This window comes from Eurytemora carolleeae, unplaced genomic scaffold (genome assembly GCF_000591075.1).
Source record: "Eurytemora carolleeae unplaced genomic scaffold, Eaff_2.0 scaffold413, whole genome shotgun sequence".
Classification (NCBI taxonomy): Eukaryota; Metazoa; Arthropoda; class Copepoda; order Calanoida; family Temoridae; genus Eurytemora; species Eurytemora carolleeae.
Window position 1 is genome coordinate 183,493 of NW_019396310.1, and position 14,100 is coordinate 197,592.

Below are 14,100 nucleotides of genomic sequence, written 5' to 3' on the forward strand. Positions count from 1 at the left end.
ATGAAGGAACAATAAATATTGTTTATAAGGGATTGAATACGTAATTTTATCCGTTCTTGGAGAACAAATTAATGATACCATGAGGTCCCAGTAAACCGAAATTAATTGTATCATAATGAAAAATATAAATAAATTCAGAACTATTGCTCAGTAGAAAATTTAATAAATTCATTTATTTAATTTTCTTCATCCTTGTTTATATCTTTGAAACCTTATGTCTGAGATATTTCACATCTCAAACTATAATAATATAATATAATAATCAAATAGTCCAAGTTTAAAATATAAATGGTTTACACCAAACATTTGGGGATTGGAACTTGAGAAGTTTTTCTTTTGAAATTTTTTTCATTTTCATATTCAATCAAGAACTAGAATTTTGATTGTTGTTACAAAAAGTGATTATTTTAAATATCACTCTGGTTCCACAAACGCTAAAAAAATGTGTATTCGATCCATTTATTTCTCTTTAAAATATACAATATTTAAGAAATAATTGTGCATGAGAGCAGAAATATCACAGTATTCATAAGACCCTCTACTCTAAAGGTAGGATGCTGGTATCTTGGTTCCGCCCGCACATAATACTAATCATGTTGGCAACCACCTTCTACCTTCAACAACCTGCATCTGGTAATATCAATGAAAGAGTTACTCTAGATGATATCGAAGGAAATGATATCGACCTCGTTTTCGAAGCTTTTTCTAGTGAGAAGACCAAAACCAAAAGAAATGAAGATATTTTGCCAAATTTGAGAAATTTCACATCACTTCTCATCAGACTTCAACAAGAGCGTCAAAGGAGCAAAAGGTCATCAGGAGAAAAATCCGAATTTTCGACGTCGTTTACAGTCTTCATATTGGAGTTGATCATGGTTCTGATGAGCAACCTCTGCACTCACATGATTATAATTTACAAGAACTCTGTTCCTCATGTTAAGCTCAACATTATCATCGTTATCAGTCACTACATCGTGGAACTTGGCAACCTTCTCTTAATTGTCCAGGTATGGTTTAACAACAAAGTTAAATAGTTAGTTCATAAATAATCTGATTACATGTCTCAAACTCTAACGATCTAATTTCTATATTTGTGCAAACTGTGAATTCTGCTGGATCAAATATATAGAATTTCAAAATATAATAAGCCTATATCAGGTTGTAAAGATATAAGGATTAGAAGATTAAAGTTTGAAAAAAGATCAGTTCTATCTGCTAGAACTTAAAGTTGAAAGGCACAAAATTACGCAGATTTACTTTGTTGTTTCTTTTACCCAAGGCAATATATATCTGGAACATGCCATGTGTAAAGCGTATTGCAGTTTCTGGAAGCAGCTGCAGCGTTTGTTTACGTTCCTCTAAAAACTGCAGTACAATATATCTGTACATTTGTACATAAAGCTATGGAAAGGAATTGAGTCTTTGCCACAAACTCAGAATTTCTATCTTTGCAACACAAGGTTGTAGACCTCAGAAATTTCAAACTGCGATTTCCGTAATATCAAATAATCTAAGTTTTAAATATCAAAAGTTTACACCATCCGCTTGCAAAGATATATGGATTAAAACATTTGAGTTTGTGTCAAAGACTCAATTTCTTTCATAATAAATACTTTTTTTTTTACCAAGGGTGGTTTCATGATCTACTCTTCTCTGATCTCCCACATGCCGATGATCCTGGCGTTCTTCTTAAGTTTCTTGGTGGACTATGTTGCATTCCTCTGTGTCGGGCTCTGTGTGGAGATGGCAATCCTGAAGGTGCTGGCTGTAGTTAAGGTTAGTTTCTAATCTAGAATGTTAAAAGAAAATAAATGCAAAGTTATTCATGTAAAACTCATATCTGTAAAACTGATGTACATTAGAAAATTATTTTAAAATCAGTTATTCTAAAAAATGTAAAATATTTTGTATAAGATAAAATTACACCCTGATCTCTAATAGATAGTTCTCCTCAAATCTATTTATGGGAAAAAATAATCATAACAGCCAAGAGCAATTTTCTTCCTAACATCCAGAATTTATTAATTGTAAAATCTGAATTATCAGTTTTAAGTTTAATTGAATTATGGTTTAATTTATCAGGAATTTCCGGATAAGTATTACCAAGAAATTCTAAGAATTTCGGGGAAAATTCAGAAAAAATTCTCGGAACAACTGAGTTTTTGCCACAAACTCTGATTTTCTTATCGTTATATCTTTGCAACACAACTTTTGATATTTCATACTATAAATTCTGTTAGATATAGAAATCTGAGTTTGAAACATCAAAGGTTTAAACCATCATGGTTGCAATGATATAGGGATTAGAAAATTTGAGATTTTGGAAAAACTAAGTTCCTTTCTGTAAACTAAGTCATTTAGCTACGCTCAGTTTGATAAACGACCGGTTTAAATAAATACTTTATTACTAAATTTAAGAAACTAAATTTATCAAAACGTAAAAATATATATCAAATAGCTGGTGACGTGGCCGGAAGTTGCTCATCTTGCCGCGTCATTCTGTATAAATATCTTTTTTTCTAAATATTTTCTAATTGTCCATTTAGAAAACTGCGCACTTATCTTTCATTAAAACTATACAATTACCAGTATCACTAACACGCATAAGTAGAGCATAACCCACTGGGTCCTAAACCCCCTCACCCTCTTTTCTGTACAAAATAATATAGACAAACCCAGTTTTTGCATATTGCGGAAACATAAGTCCAGTTAGAACAACTGAAAAACTACTATGTATGTTATACAGCTCTATAAATAGTTCAATAAAGTGTTGTCAAAATATCATAATCCGATCAGAAAAAAAATTGAAAATGTACGGAATAGTTTTAAATTGATAAAAATAGAGAAAATGTTTGAAAAAAAAAAACATAATATGTAAACGTATTTTTACAAATCTTAATCAATAATGCGTACAAGCATTTAACTTTTGATTGAATAAAAAATATTTAAATCATTAAAAAGTAAATATATTCTTCTTTGTTGGTTAAATGTTTTGTGGAAAAATCCGCGAAAAAGATAACCTTTAAACCTTTTTTTTCTAAATGCACATAGGACAGAGAACTCTGGCTCCTAGGAACATTTTTTTTTTTTTTTTTAATAGCTGAACATTCCGTCAAAGATAATTTAGAGCTGCACTTATGTTAAAACTCATAATAATGCAACCAAATGTTTTTTTATTTTAGTTTGGACGTTTTCTTGGCTTTGATCCAGTGTCAACATCAAGATGGTTTCTGATCTTCAACCTTATTCTGTATCTTCTCCCTGTCATTATTCTCCAATACCAGCAGATCACCTCAGGTATATTTAGATGCAAAACATATATATTTTGGTTTTCATTAGGAGGTCGTCGTTATTGAGTTAATGTTTGGATTTCAGATATTAACCTAGAGTAGATTTTTCCCAAGACAAGTTTTTTAAAGGAATTTGGTTAATCTGAAGAGATGCTTGCCGATTCACAACGGTACCCTTTATGTCCGTAAATGAGCAACAAGGATCTTTATCTGGAAAAGTGTTAAAGAACTGTCAATTTTCCTTTTTGGTATCCGCAAGCCACTTTTGTAGAGAACCTTAAATGAAAAATTGGACAAAGATGTAAACGGTACCGCCGTGAATCGACAGTCTCTTTCATCATCACAGCTTGATTTCTTATATTAAGGATATGTATCCCCGATGAGTAGCTATCTAACTGGAGTAAAGGCTTCTCTAGCAATTAATAGCTCCTCTGTCGTGCATGCTATTCATTCTGGATCTGCAATCATCATCATGGTCGCAGCAAACCTATACATCAACAAGTACTTGGCCAAAAACCACAGCGTTGAACTCACCCGAGCAGAGAAGAACGTACCTTCAAAGAAAGTGTTTAATCTTAAAGCCTTGATCATTTCAGTTGTGATTGTATTTGCATCAGTCATTGTAATCATCTTTTTCCAAAACAAGGAGCAAACATTTCCCGTCGGGGCGGTCATAACAAGTTTCTTTCTCACTGCAACAAACTTCTACTTTGCTCGGAAAAAGTACATTTACGATCATTTTATGTTCAATCTTCAGAGGAATAGGATTAATCTTCCTTGGGCTATCTCAGCCAGGGTTACTCCTGCACCTTATGAGATTCCAACCTAAACAAGATTAAGTAAGATCTGCTCTTTACAGTAATAACGAAACTGAGTTTTTAAAACAAACTTTGATTTTCTAATCTTCATATCTTCGCACCCTAATGTCGTTAAATATTATATATTGAAAACTATCAACTCTGTTTGAGTCAACTAAGTTTGAAATATCAAAGGTTTACACCATTAGGTCGCAAAGATTCAATTAGAAAATTCAATGCAAAAAAGGTATCTCATAAAACAATAAAAACCCGAATCTCTCCTTATACAATGATAACTAGAAAACAAGGGAATAGGAAGACGACAATATAGCAATACTTAAGTTTGTTTGATGTTGTTACAAAGCAAATAGTTTTACTAATTCACTAATCACTGCACTCTCCGCTGTAACCCACTATTTCTTCCATCAGTGTACGTCAAATCATTAGAAGTCACACCAAAAGCTAAGTTGATGGTGACTTATTTAGTTTACACTGCACAATTGCTGTATCTTATGTTTATTGGACTTTTTAAAGCTATAACTTGATTCTTAAAGTCGTCTTCCTATTTCAGAGTTTTTGGTTATCACTGTACTCTAATTTTAATTTGAAACCTGATTTTGTAGATTTTTAATATTGCAAGGTCGAATACTATCAGAAATCAAATGTTTAAAGTTTAAAATATCAAAGGTTTACATCATCAGGACAAGAAATTTCAAGTTCGAGGCAAGTGTTCAACTTACGTGCTTTTAAAATTATATATTAAGGTTTTTAAAAACTAATTTAACAAGGGCAAATCTTGATTTCGCACATACAATCTTTTTTTATGATTAAAATCATTTCAAAGTTCAATCTAGTTCAGTTGCTCATAGAATGTACAGAGCGTCCCATGTCATATTAAATTATCTCCAAGCTTTAATGCCAAAATAAAACCATGATACTAAAAAAACTAGTATTTTCCGCAAAAAATTCTTATATTAGCCTTATTCTAATTTTGAAAATGATTCATTCTTCTTAAATTTTCTGATTAGTCCCGAAAATCGTAATTTATACCGATTGACTATCTAGTATCTAATATGATGTGGGACACCCTGTAATTTCTTCTTTTTATATTATGAATATTAATGATAGTTTTGGCAAATAGTATTGTAAAATAAAAAAATAAAGCTTATTCCATTATCTGTGTAGGAGGGTAGGAATTATAAATAATTTTTTTAAAACTTACCTTAAAACCTATCAGGGATGCAACAGCTAAATAGGTGCGCACAACGCGTTGAAATTATTCCCATATTCCCCCCAAGAACTCGAGATATATTTTAAAACTTTATTTGAGAAGATTTTTTATCTATTTTCCAGGGGTGAATAAATTGTTCACTCGAAACGCTGAAGATTTTCAAGTGAGAATTCAGAAAGGTGTGTAAATCTAAAATACCAGTGTTGGCTGCATATACTATAAACTCAACACAGCTGATCTGTTGCTTGCGTCCATAAAAAAATATTGAATATTTTTCGCAAGAAATCTATTATTTTCTGCAATTTTTAAAAAGTATCTTATATTATTTCTCAAATAAACAGCTTGCAAACCAATTGTGTTAAATAATTAAAAGTTTATTAATCTGGATATATCCGACAGCCTTGATCAGTCGAAGTTTTAAAGGAATGCTTATCTTTAAATGCAAGACCACTTTTATATATTCAATGGCGTATACAGAAATAAACCGGTGGGGGGGGGGGGGTGCAAATATTCAAATACTACATTATCTCTATTTCAAACAAAACTAGCAGAAAAAAACGTTTTAAAAAAATCTAGATTTCATTTTTTGTTCTGTTAGTATTAATACTAGAGATAGTAAAAGACATTTTGAAAATGAAATTCTGTGAACTCATCTCAACTCTGTGTACTCTGTGAAGTTAAAAAGGAAAATCGGGTTACAGGAAACAGCACTCCAATAATATATTTTTTTTTGTGGTTTAAGCCCCCAATTCAGAACAGCAATTAATTTTTTTAGGTTCTTCAAACTTTAATTTAAGATTTAAAGGCTCTGAGCCCCCCCCCCCCTTCACAGGTCTAGGAGGAGGCACTGCCCCACTTGCCACCCCCTGTTTACGCCCTTGCTTGAAATTACGAATACAGTCTCTTGAAGGAGAAACAATGCTCCAATGATCCCCCTGGATTTACCCCTGGGATCAGTTTAGAAAAAGAAGTTTAACTAACACCACCTTGTTCTACATATTCTCCCTTTTCAAACATTCTGACCCCAGATCGTTATTTTTGCCTGCGAATCATCGTTTGATTAGAAGTTAAATTGTTAGAGCAGCCATTTAACTGCGAAAAATTACTAATTTGATATAAAAAATAACCTCTTACATTAACAATGGTGTCTAATATTTGCTTCTATGTCTTAAGCTACTTAAAGGGGGTTCCCTTAGCTCCAACCGCTGCATGATCCAACCCGATTCAAGGATTTTACCGTTGTAGTTGTACTATATACATTGAGGCATTTACTGTCTCCGTCGTAGAAATCAGAGTCATCAGAGGGATATCAAGATTTAAAGTTTACAGATTTGTTCTACTTTTCAAATTATTTATTAAAAGTTCCAAATAGTTTGCTAAATAGTTCATAAAAACAAATCTTCAAATCAAACATCAAACAACATATTACAACGAAACGATTGAGAAGCTCAGGATCGGGGAAATTTTTTCCTGAGGGTGGGGGGGTTNTCAAGCTTTGTTAAGCATTTCGGAAACAAAAGCATTGTTGCCGATATGTGATATTTTGTACATGATTTCAGCAAAATTATTATTAGGTTAGGATTGATTTGATTTGATTTAGGTTAGGTTAAGACAATTTCTGGGCCGAGCACTACGGCTAGGACAGGCTAGTTTTAGGATAAAAATAAGCGAAAAAAAAATAAAACAAAAATTTGAAAATTATTTTTTGTTAAATAAGTTCAGTAAATCTTAAAGAAATAAACTGAATCCGGATTTTTTTCCAGTGCAGATCCACGATCCAGATCCGCATCTAAATTAAATGGATCCTAAGCACTGGTTATCATATCATATTTGTTTTAGTAGGATTTCAGGCAGTGTTTAGGATCCATTTAATTTTCATTGCGATCCGAATCCGGATCCTGGATCCACACTAGAAAAAATGGATCCGGATCCAAGTCATTTCTTTTTTACTAAGGCAGAATTTCTAAGTTTTTGTCTTATTTTTTTTCACTTATTTTATACTTGATGACCCATTAAGAAATCAGAAAATTTTTACAATCTCTTTTTTCAATAGTTCAGATTTGGGTTTTGGGAGCTTAAACAAGATTTTTTTTGCAGATTTTGGTTGATATTTTACCCCTTGGATCCAGATCCATGGATCCACATATTTTTACGGATCTGGATCCAGATCCAGGAGACTAAAATCTTGCTGATCCAACAGATCCGGATCCTCAGCACTGATGATACCATTTGTAATAAAAGCCCCAGGATTTATTTTTCCTTTTATCCTGACAAATGGAACCGAGGTTCTATCACAAACTTCTAAATTTTCTAAACCCTGTATTTTTGCAATCCCATGTCGTAGACTTTAGATATTTCGGACAATGAATTCTGTTAGATCAATAATTCTAAGTCTGAGATGTCAAAGGTTTCATCCTTAGCTTGCAATGATATAGGGTTTAGATAATTTGTGCTAAGAACGTTTAAAGAGTGTAACAAAGATATCCGCATCAATATAACTAAAAAAATGACTTGTTATGCTTTAGGACTGGATTCACATCATTCTTTACTCAGATGAGGTTGAGCTAATTAATGCAATATGTATTTACTAAACTAAAAAATTGCAAGTGTTGGCTTTATTATATAACTTTTCAAATTTTTCAATAACTTTTAAACTAAAAATTGAGAAATTAAACAACATACTGCAACAATTCTTTATGTACTGTAAAGTGTATAACACGGGAAAAAAATAACATTTCGTTTAAATAACTAATTTTATTTTATAAACAATTTTTTTGTTGAAAATAAGCGATTATTCTGTTGAATATAAGAGATTTTTTGGTTAAATTAAAATGATTTTTTTGTTGAAAATAAGCGAGTTTTGTTTAATATAAGAGATTTTTTGGTTAAATTAAAACGATTTTTTTGTTGAAAATAAACGAGTTTTTTTTAATATAAGAGATCTTTTGATTGAATTAAAACGTTTTTTTTTTTAAAAAAGTGATTTCGTTAAAAATAACCGTTTTTTAGTGCGATTTTTTTTTTGTTGAAAATAAACGATTTTGTGTCGATTATTTTGCAAACTTCTTCTGCAATATAAGCGATTTTTTTGTTGAAACAAAGAGATTTTTTTAAATAAGCGATTTATGTTAAGCGGGTGCCATCCAACATTTTCACCCGATTAGGCGACTTTTTATCGCTTAATTACGACTTTTTAATTTAGAGTGTACTAGCAGATCTAGGTTATTATAGGTGTGTGTAGATAGATAATTCAAATTTTCTCAATTGTTTTTGAAGTTGAAATGCGCAAGTTCCGCAATCGAAAATAATCAATTTTTTAAGAGAAGATGATGGAAATCTAATGCCTTCTTCTTTAACAGAACAAGTTTTAAAGGGTATCGTTGTGAATTGGACATGCCACTTAATAATCGAGAGTGACATGAACTTTCGTCTACAGCCCCTAAATATCTCTTAATCGCAGGTGGCACAACTCACACATTTGATTTTGTTGAAAAAAATTTACAAATACATGGGGGGGGGGGGGGTTATCATGTCAGAGAAATTTTTCACACTGTTCAGTATCTAAAAAAATTGGTTTCAAAACAAAAATATGTATCAATATCATGACATTTTAAAAGTTTAAAATAAATTTTTTCGTATGAATAAAAACCTTTTATAAATAAGAGATTCTCTGGAACAGTATTTTTGTTAAAGCTTCTCTCAGAGCTAAGAGAGAGATTTTTCGATGTAAACGTTCAGTCATATTGAACCAGTAGCATCAGTTATACAATGCTAAATATTACAGTACTTTCTGTACTACTGATTCTTGTATTAGCTGCTCCACGCTGCTACCTTGAACCTGTGCCGGGCAGCTCCAAGTTAGCGGATTCCAATGATCGACAAGAACGTCAGGATGTCAACCGAAGTTTTCGACCAGAAAATGGAAGTTTAAACGAAAATGTGTCTCATCTGAACAAATCTTTAATGACAAGGTTAATTGGTGTTAACAGACACCGGAACCTAAAGAACAAAGAAATAAAGGTAGAACATAATACCTTACTAGCAGCTGATCTAAAACCAGAAGAAGAAACCTTACAAGCCGCTGATCTAAAACCAGAACAGAAAACCTTACTAGCCGCTGATATGAAACCAGAACAGAAAACCTTACAAGCCGCTGATCTGAAACCAGAACAGAAAATCCGACAACGCAGAAAACAAAAATCTAAAGAGAATACCGAGAACAAAGAAAAATATACCCCCTCTTATGTAGTTTTCATTTTGGAGTTGATCATGGTTCTGATGAGCAACCTCTGCACTCACATGATTAGAACTTACAAGAACTCTGTTCCTCATGTTAAGCTCAACATTATCATCGTAATCAGTCACTACATCGTGGAACTTGGCAACATAATCATCATGTTTCAGGTGGTTAGTAGATTTATATTCTTAAAGGTATTTAATTTTGTTTTTCAAATTTACCAGTGTACTTATTTGTTAGATTTTAGAAATTAAATAAGAAATATTTTCTTATACGGCCTATGAGAGAAAGTAGCGAAAAAATCCGCAAAAGGAATTGATTTTCTGATCCTTAAATCTTTGTAACCAAATGTCGTAGACGTTAAATAGGAGAAAATTTGAGATTGTGGCGAAGACTGAATTCCTTTATTGTGTTTTTTTCTGAACAAACATTTAACGGATAGTCTTGGACATTCAGGCTTTAAATAACGGAGAACCTTCAAGTAGAAGTCATTTAAGGGATAGTCTTGGACATTCAGGCTTTAAATAACGGAACACCTTCAAGTAGAAGTCATTTAACGGATAGTCTTGGACATTCAGGCTTTAAATAACGGAGAACCTTCAAGTAGAAGTCATTTAACGGATAGTCTTGGACATTCAGGCTTTAAATAACGGAGAACCTTCAAGTAGAAGTCATTTAACGGATAGTCTTGGACATTCAGGCTTTAAATAACGGAGAACCTTCAAGTAGAAGTCATTTTACGGATAGTCTTGGACATTCAGGCTTTAAATAACGGAGAACCTTCAAGTAGAAGTCATTTAACGGATAGTCTTGGACATTCAGGCTTTAAATAACGGAGAACCTTCAAGCAGAAGTCATTTAACAGATAGTCTTGGACATTCAGGCTTTAAATAACGGAGAACCTTCAAGTAGAAGTCGTGATCCTCATTTCCACTCATATTGTAAATAATTCAATTAATTATAAAACTAATCATGTAGATATTAAAATCAATACACGTCGAATTCAATTCGATGCATTCGCATATAGTTGATTTTTCATAATTTTAAAATTTTTTTAAAAATTTATATTTCTTTGAAAACTAGTTTTTACAGCTGGTGCTGGATATTCGAATATTCCTGCAGAATATATGAAAAGTCATCTTCGTTATCAGAAAACCTCGAAATTTCAAGAATACATATTTTTAAAAATAATTCTAGGATCATATGCAAAATATTATGAAATATCTACTATAGGAATGCATCTAATTGAATTTGACAGTTATTCATTATAATATTTACAATATTTTGCTTTAAACCAATTGAATTATTTATGATTTGAGTGGAACTCTGTAAATTTATAAGTATGCTACGCTCTTGGTACAAGACGTTTTCAACCTTATAGACGTAACAGATAGAAGTGATATTAGTTGCGATCAATATAGAAAATCAATAACAATATCAGCCTGTACCCCTTTCTTTTTTCGCAAACACTCCCTTTAAATAGGTAAACAATCTCTTCAAATTATATTTTCTATTTAATTAAGGGAGGATTAATGATGTACTGCTCCATTATCTTCCATATTCCAATGTTTCTCGCGATGTTGGTGACCTTCGTGGTAGACGCAATTGCCTTCATCTGTATTGGACTAGCAGTAGAAATGGCAATTCTGAAGGTCCTTGCTGTGGTTAAGGTAAGTTTAGGGACACCCCATTAGATTTTAATATTTTTGAAAATGTTATGACAACTTACAACGTTAAAACATAGTTTTTTAAATTTACCCCATTTACTAAATTTTTCTAAATTTTCTAATTACTTATCTTTCCAAACTGATGGTGCAAACCTTGGAAATTTAAAACTTAGATTAATAGATCTAACATAATTCATAATTTGAATTATATAGACCAGGAAATTCTGCTGCAAAGATATAGGGATTATAAAATCTGAGTTTGTGGCAAAAGCTAAATTCACCGTGTTTCATAATTTGCCCTTCTTAGTTTAACATCATTACTTTCTAAAAACTAGTTTAAAAAGAAAGTATATTTCTATCATCAGTACATGACTAAATTCTTTAATCGGAGGGCCAATTAAGTTTTGTTGGCCATATTCAAAGAATTTTATGGTTGGTAGGAATGCAACTATATTTTTTTTCAGCAGAAAGAAAGGGATTGAGGATTTGCTACAAGCTCTGATTCTATAATCCCTATAACTTTGTAACCCAATGTTGCAGACCTTAGATATTTTAAACTATGAATAATTGAAAAATATTATTTTTAATATTATAAGTTGGAAATATCACAGGTAGCAAAGATCCAAGGATTATAAAGACTCAATTTCATTATTTAGTTTGGACGGTTTCTGGGTTGGGATCCTGTGTCGACTGCAAAATGGTTTCTTGTATTCAACTGTACACTGTATTCTCCTCCAGCCCTTACCCTACTCTACATACACATCAGCTCAGGTTAATGATGCATTTTCAAACTTAAAGTCTGTTGTATAGTTAAAGGGACTGTAAGCGTAAATTTAAGTGCAAAGATGAAAATGCCCGATTTACAAGGGTACCCTTGAAACCTTACTCTGATAAAAATGTGGAAGGTAAAATTGTTTTTCTGACTCGAAAAGTGTCTATTTCTTTTTCTCCTGTTTTTAAAAGCAAGAAATGCGCAAGTCAATTTGACAGGGAAACCGCAAATGAAAATAAACAGTTTAGAGAAACAAAATATTGTTTCTGCAAATGAAAATAAACAAAATTTTTTTTTTTTTTTAATTCATACTTGATCAGACAAAGTTCTTAAGGGTACCTTTGTAAATCGAGTAAGGATATATTTGCATTGTCATAGATATCGGAACGCTCGACTTCTTCGTTTCGTTCGTTAATCGTTTGTGAACGACCCATTTCGTTCGTTTCTTTCAATTGTTTAAAAAAATGATTTTTTTCGTTCTCAAAATTATTGTTCGTTTTCTCACAAACCGATCGATCATTAAAATCATTAGTTTTGTAAAATCGTTTGTTCATTAAAAAAAATCGATAGTTTTTCCAAATTTTTCGAAAGAATCGTTCATTCAGAAAAAAACGATTGTTTTTTAAAAATTTTGTCCCAAAAAATTGTTTGCGGTTCAATAAAAAAACAATATTTTTTTCGAAATGTTTGGAAAATTCGTTCGTTAATTAAAATAACGATCGTTTTTTCACGTTCGCTAAAACGATTTTAAATCGTTCGTTTTTTTCGTTGCTTTTGAAAACGATAATTTTTCATTTCTCTGAACGATCCATTTCGTTCGTCCATCGGTCATTTTTTTTCAAAACGACACCCTTTCCCAAGAAAAATTTCTTTTGTTCTCAAAAATGTTGTTCCTTCAAAAAAACTTCAGCTACTTTAAATGATGCTGGAAACAACAAAAATAAGTCTTTCACGGAATAAGGCAATTAGCCGCTACAATATTGAAAATAATATGTTTCCGCTGGTGAAATCCAGCTGAAGTGTTGTGGAGTTCTGAACTCAGATCAATACTAATAATTCGTTAACTCTGATATTAAGGTTATGTTTCACCAATGAATTCGTATCTTACTGGGCTGGAAGTATCTCCTGGCTTTAATCCCTCCACCATAGTTCAAGCTGTACACTCAGGGTTTGCAATCATCATCATGTTTCTCTCCAACATGTATATCAGTCACTACTTAGACAAACATCATAGCGCTGATATCTTTAGAGCGGAGAGGAATAATCCGTCCAGAAAAGTATTTAATCTGAAGGGCATGCTTATCTCTGTAGCTTTTGCTTTCGCCATGTTGCTAGTCATGATATTTTTCCAGCAGAAGGAACAGGAGTTCCCTATCGGAGCTGTAATAACTACACTCCTTGTTACATTGATTAATCTATACGTTGCTCAGAACAAAAGAATTGTGGATTATTTCATCTTCTATCTCAAAAAGTGTAATTTCGGATTTTCCCTCTCCGTTCCCGTCTCAAATTTCCCGGTCTCTCTAGTTCCAGTTCCTGGTAGAGTTGGACCCCAACCATATTCCATCCAACCATAGACAATCTTCCCTAAACTGGGTTTATCCAGGACTATATCTCTCTAGTTCCAGTTCCTGGTAGAGTTGGACCCCAGCCATATCCTATCCAACCATAGATAATCTTTCCTAAACTGGGTTTATCCAGGACCATATCTCTCTAGTTCCAGTTCCTGGTAGAGTTGGACCCCAGCCATATCCTATCCAACCATAGATAATCTTTCCTAAACTGGGTTTATCCAGGATTATATCTCTCTAGTTCCAGTTCCTGGTAGAGTTGGACCACAGCCATATCCTATCCAACCATAAATAATCTTTCCTAAACTGGGTTTATCCAGGATTATATCTATCTAGTTCCAGTTTCTGGTAGAGTTGGACCCCAGCCATATCCTATCCAACCATAGATAATCTTTCCTAAACTGGGTTTATCCAGGATTGTATCTCTCTAGTTCCAGTTCCTGGTAGAGTTGGACCCAAACCATAGACAATCTTTCCTAAACTGGGTTTATCCAGGACTATATCTCTCTAGTTCCAGTTCCTGGTAGAGTTGGAC

General features: G+C 32.5%; 1 protein-coding gene across 1 annotated transcript; it reads left to right on the top strand.

Moving 5' to 3' along the window:
• The first annotated feature begins 593 nt into the window (after positions 1-593).
• Positions 594-4,119, top strand: LOC111700689 (uncharacterized). Its single transcript, XM_023471690.1, has 4 exons — positions 594-1,007; positions 1,630-1,776; positions 3,183-3,297; positions 3,656-4,119. The coding sequence occupies exons 1-4, from the start codon at positions 594-596 to the stop codon at positions 4,117-4,119; spliced, it is 1,140 nt and encodes a 379-aa protein (XP_023327458.1).
• Positions 4,120-14,100: the final 9,981 nt, after the last annotated feature.

What these genes read in the sequence shown, in the direction of transcription:
- LOC111700689 (XM_023471690.1), top strand. Translation starts at nt 594, where the DNA reads ATGTTGGCAACCACCTTCTACCTTCAACAACCTGCATCTGGTAATATC. An exon ending in AGGTGCTGGCTGTAGTTAAG is followed by an intron (nt 1,777 to 3,182) that starts GTTAGTTTCTAA and finishes TTTTTATTTTAG; the next exon opens with TTTGGACGTTTTCTTGGCTT. An exon ending in ATACCAGCAGATCACCTCAG is followed by an intron (nt 3,298 to 3,655) that starts GTATATTTAGAT and finishes TCTTATATTAAG; the next exon opens with GATATGTATCCCCGATGAGT.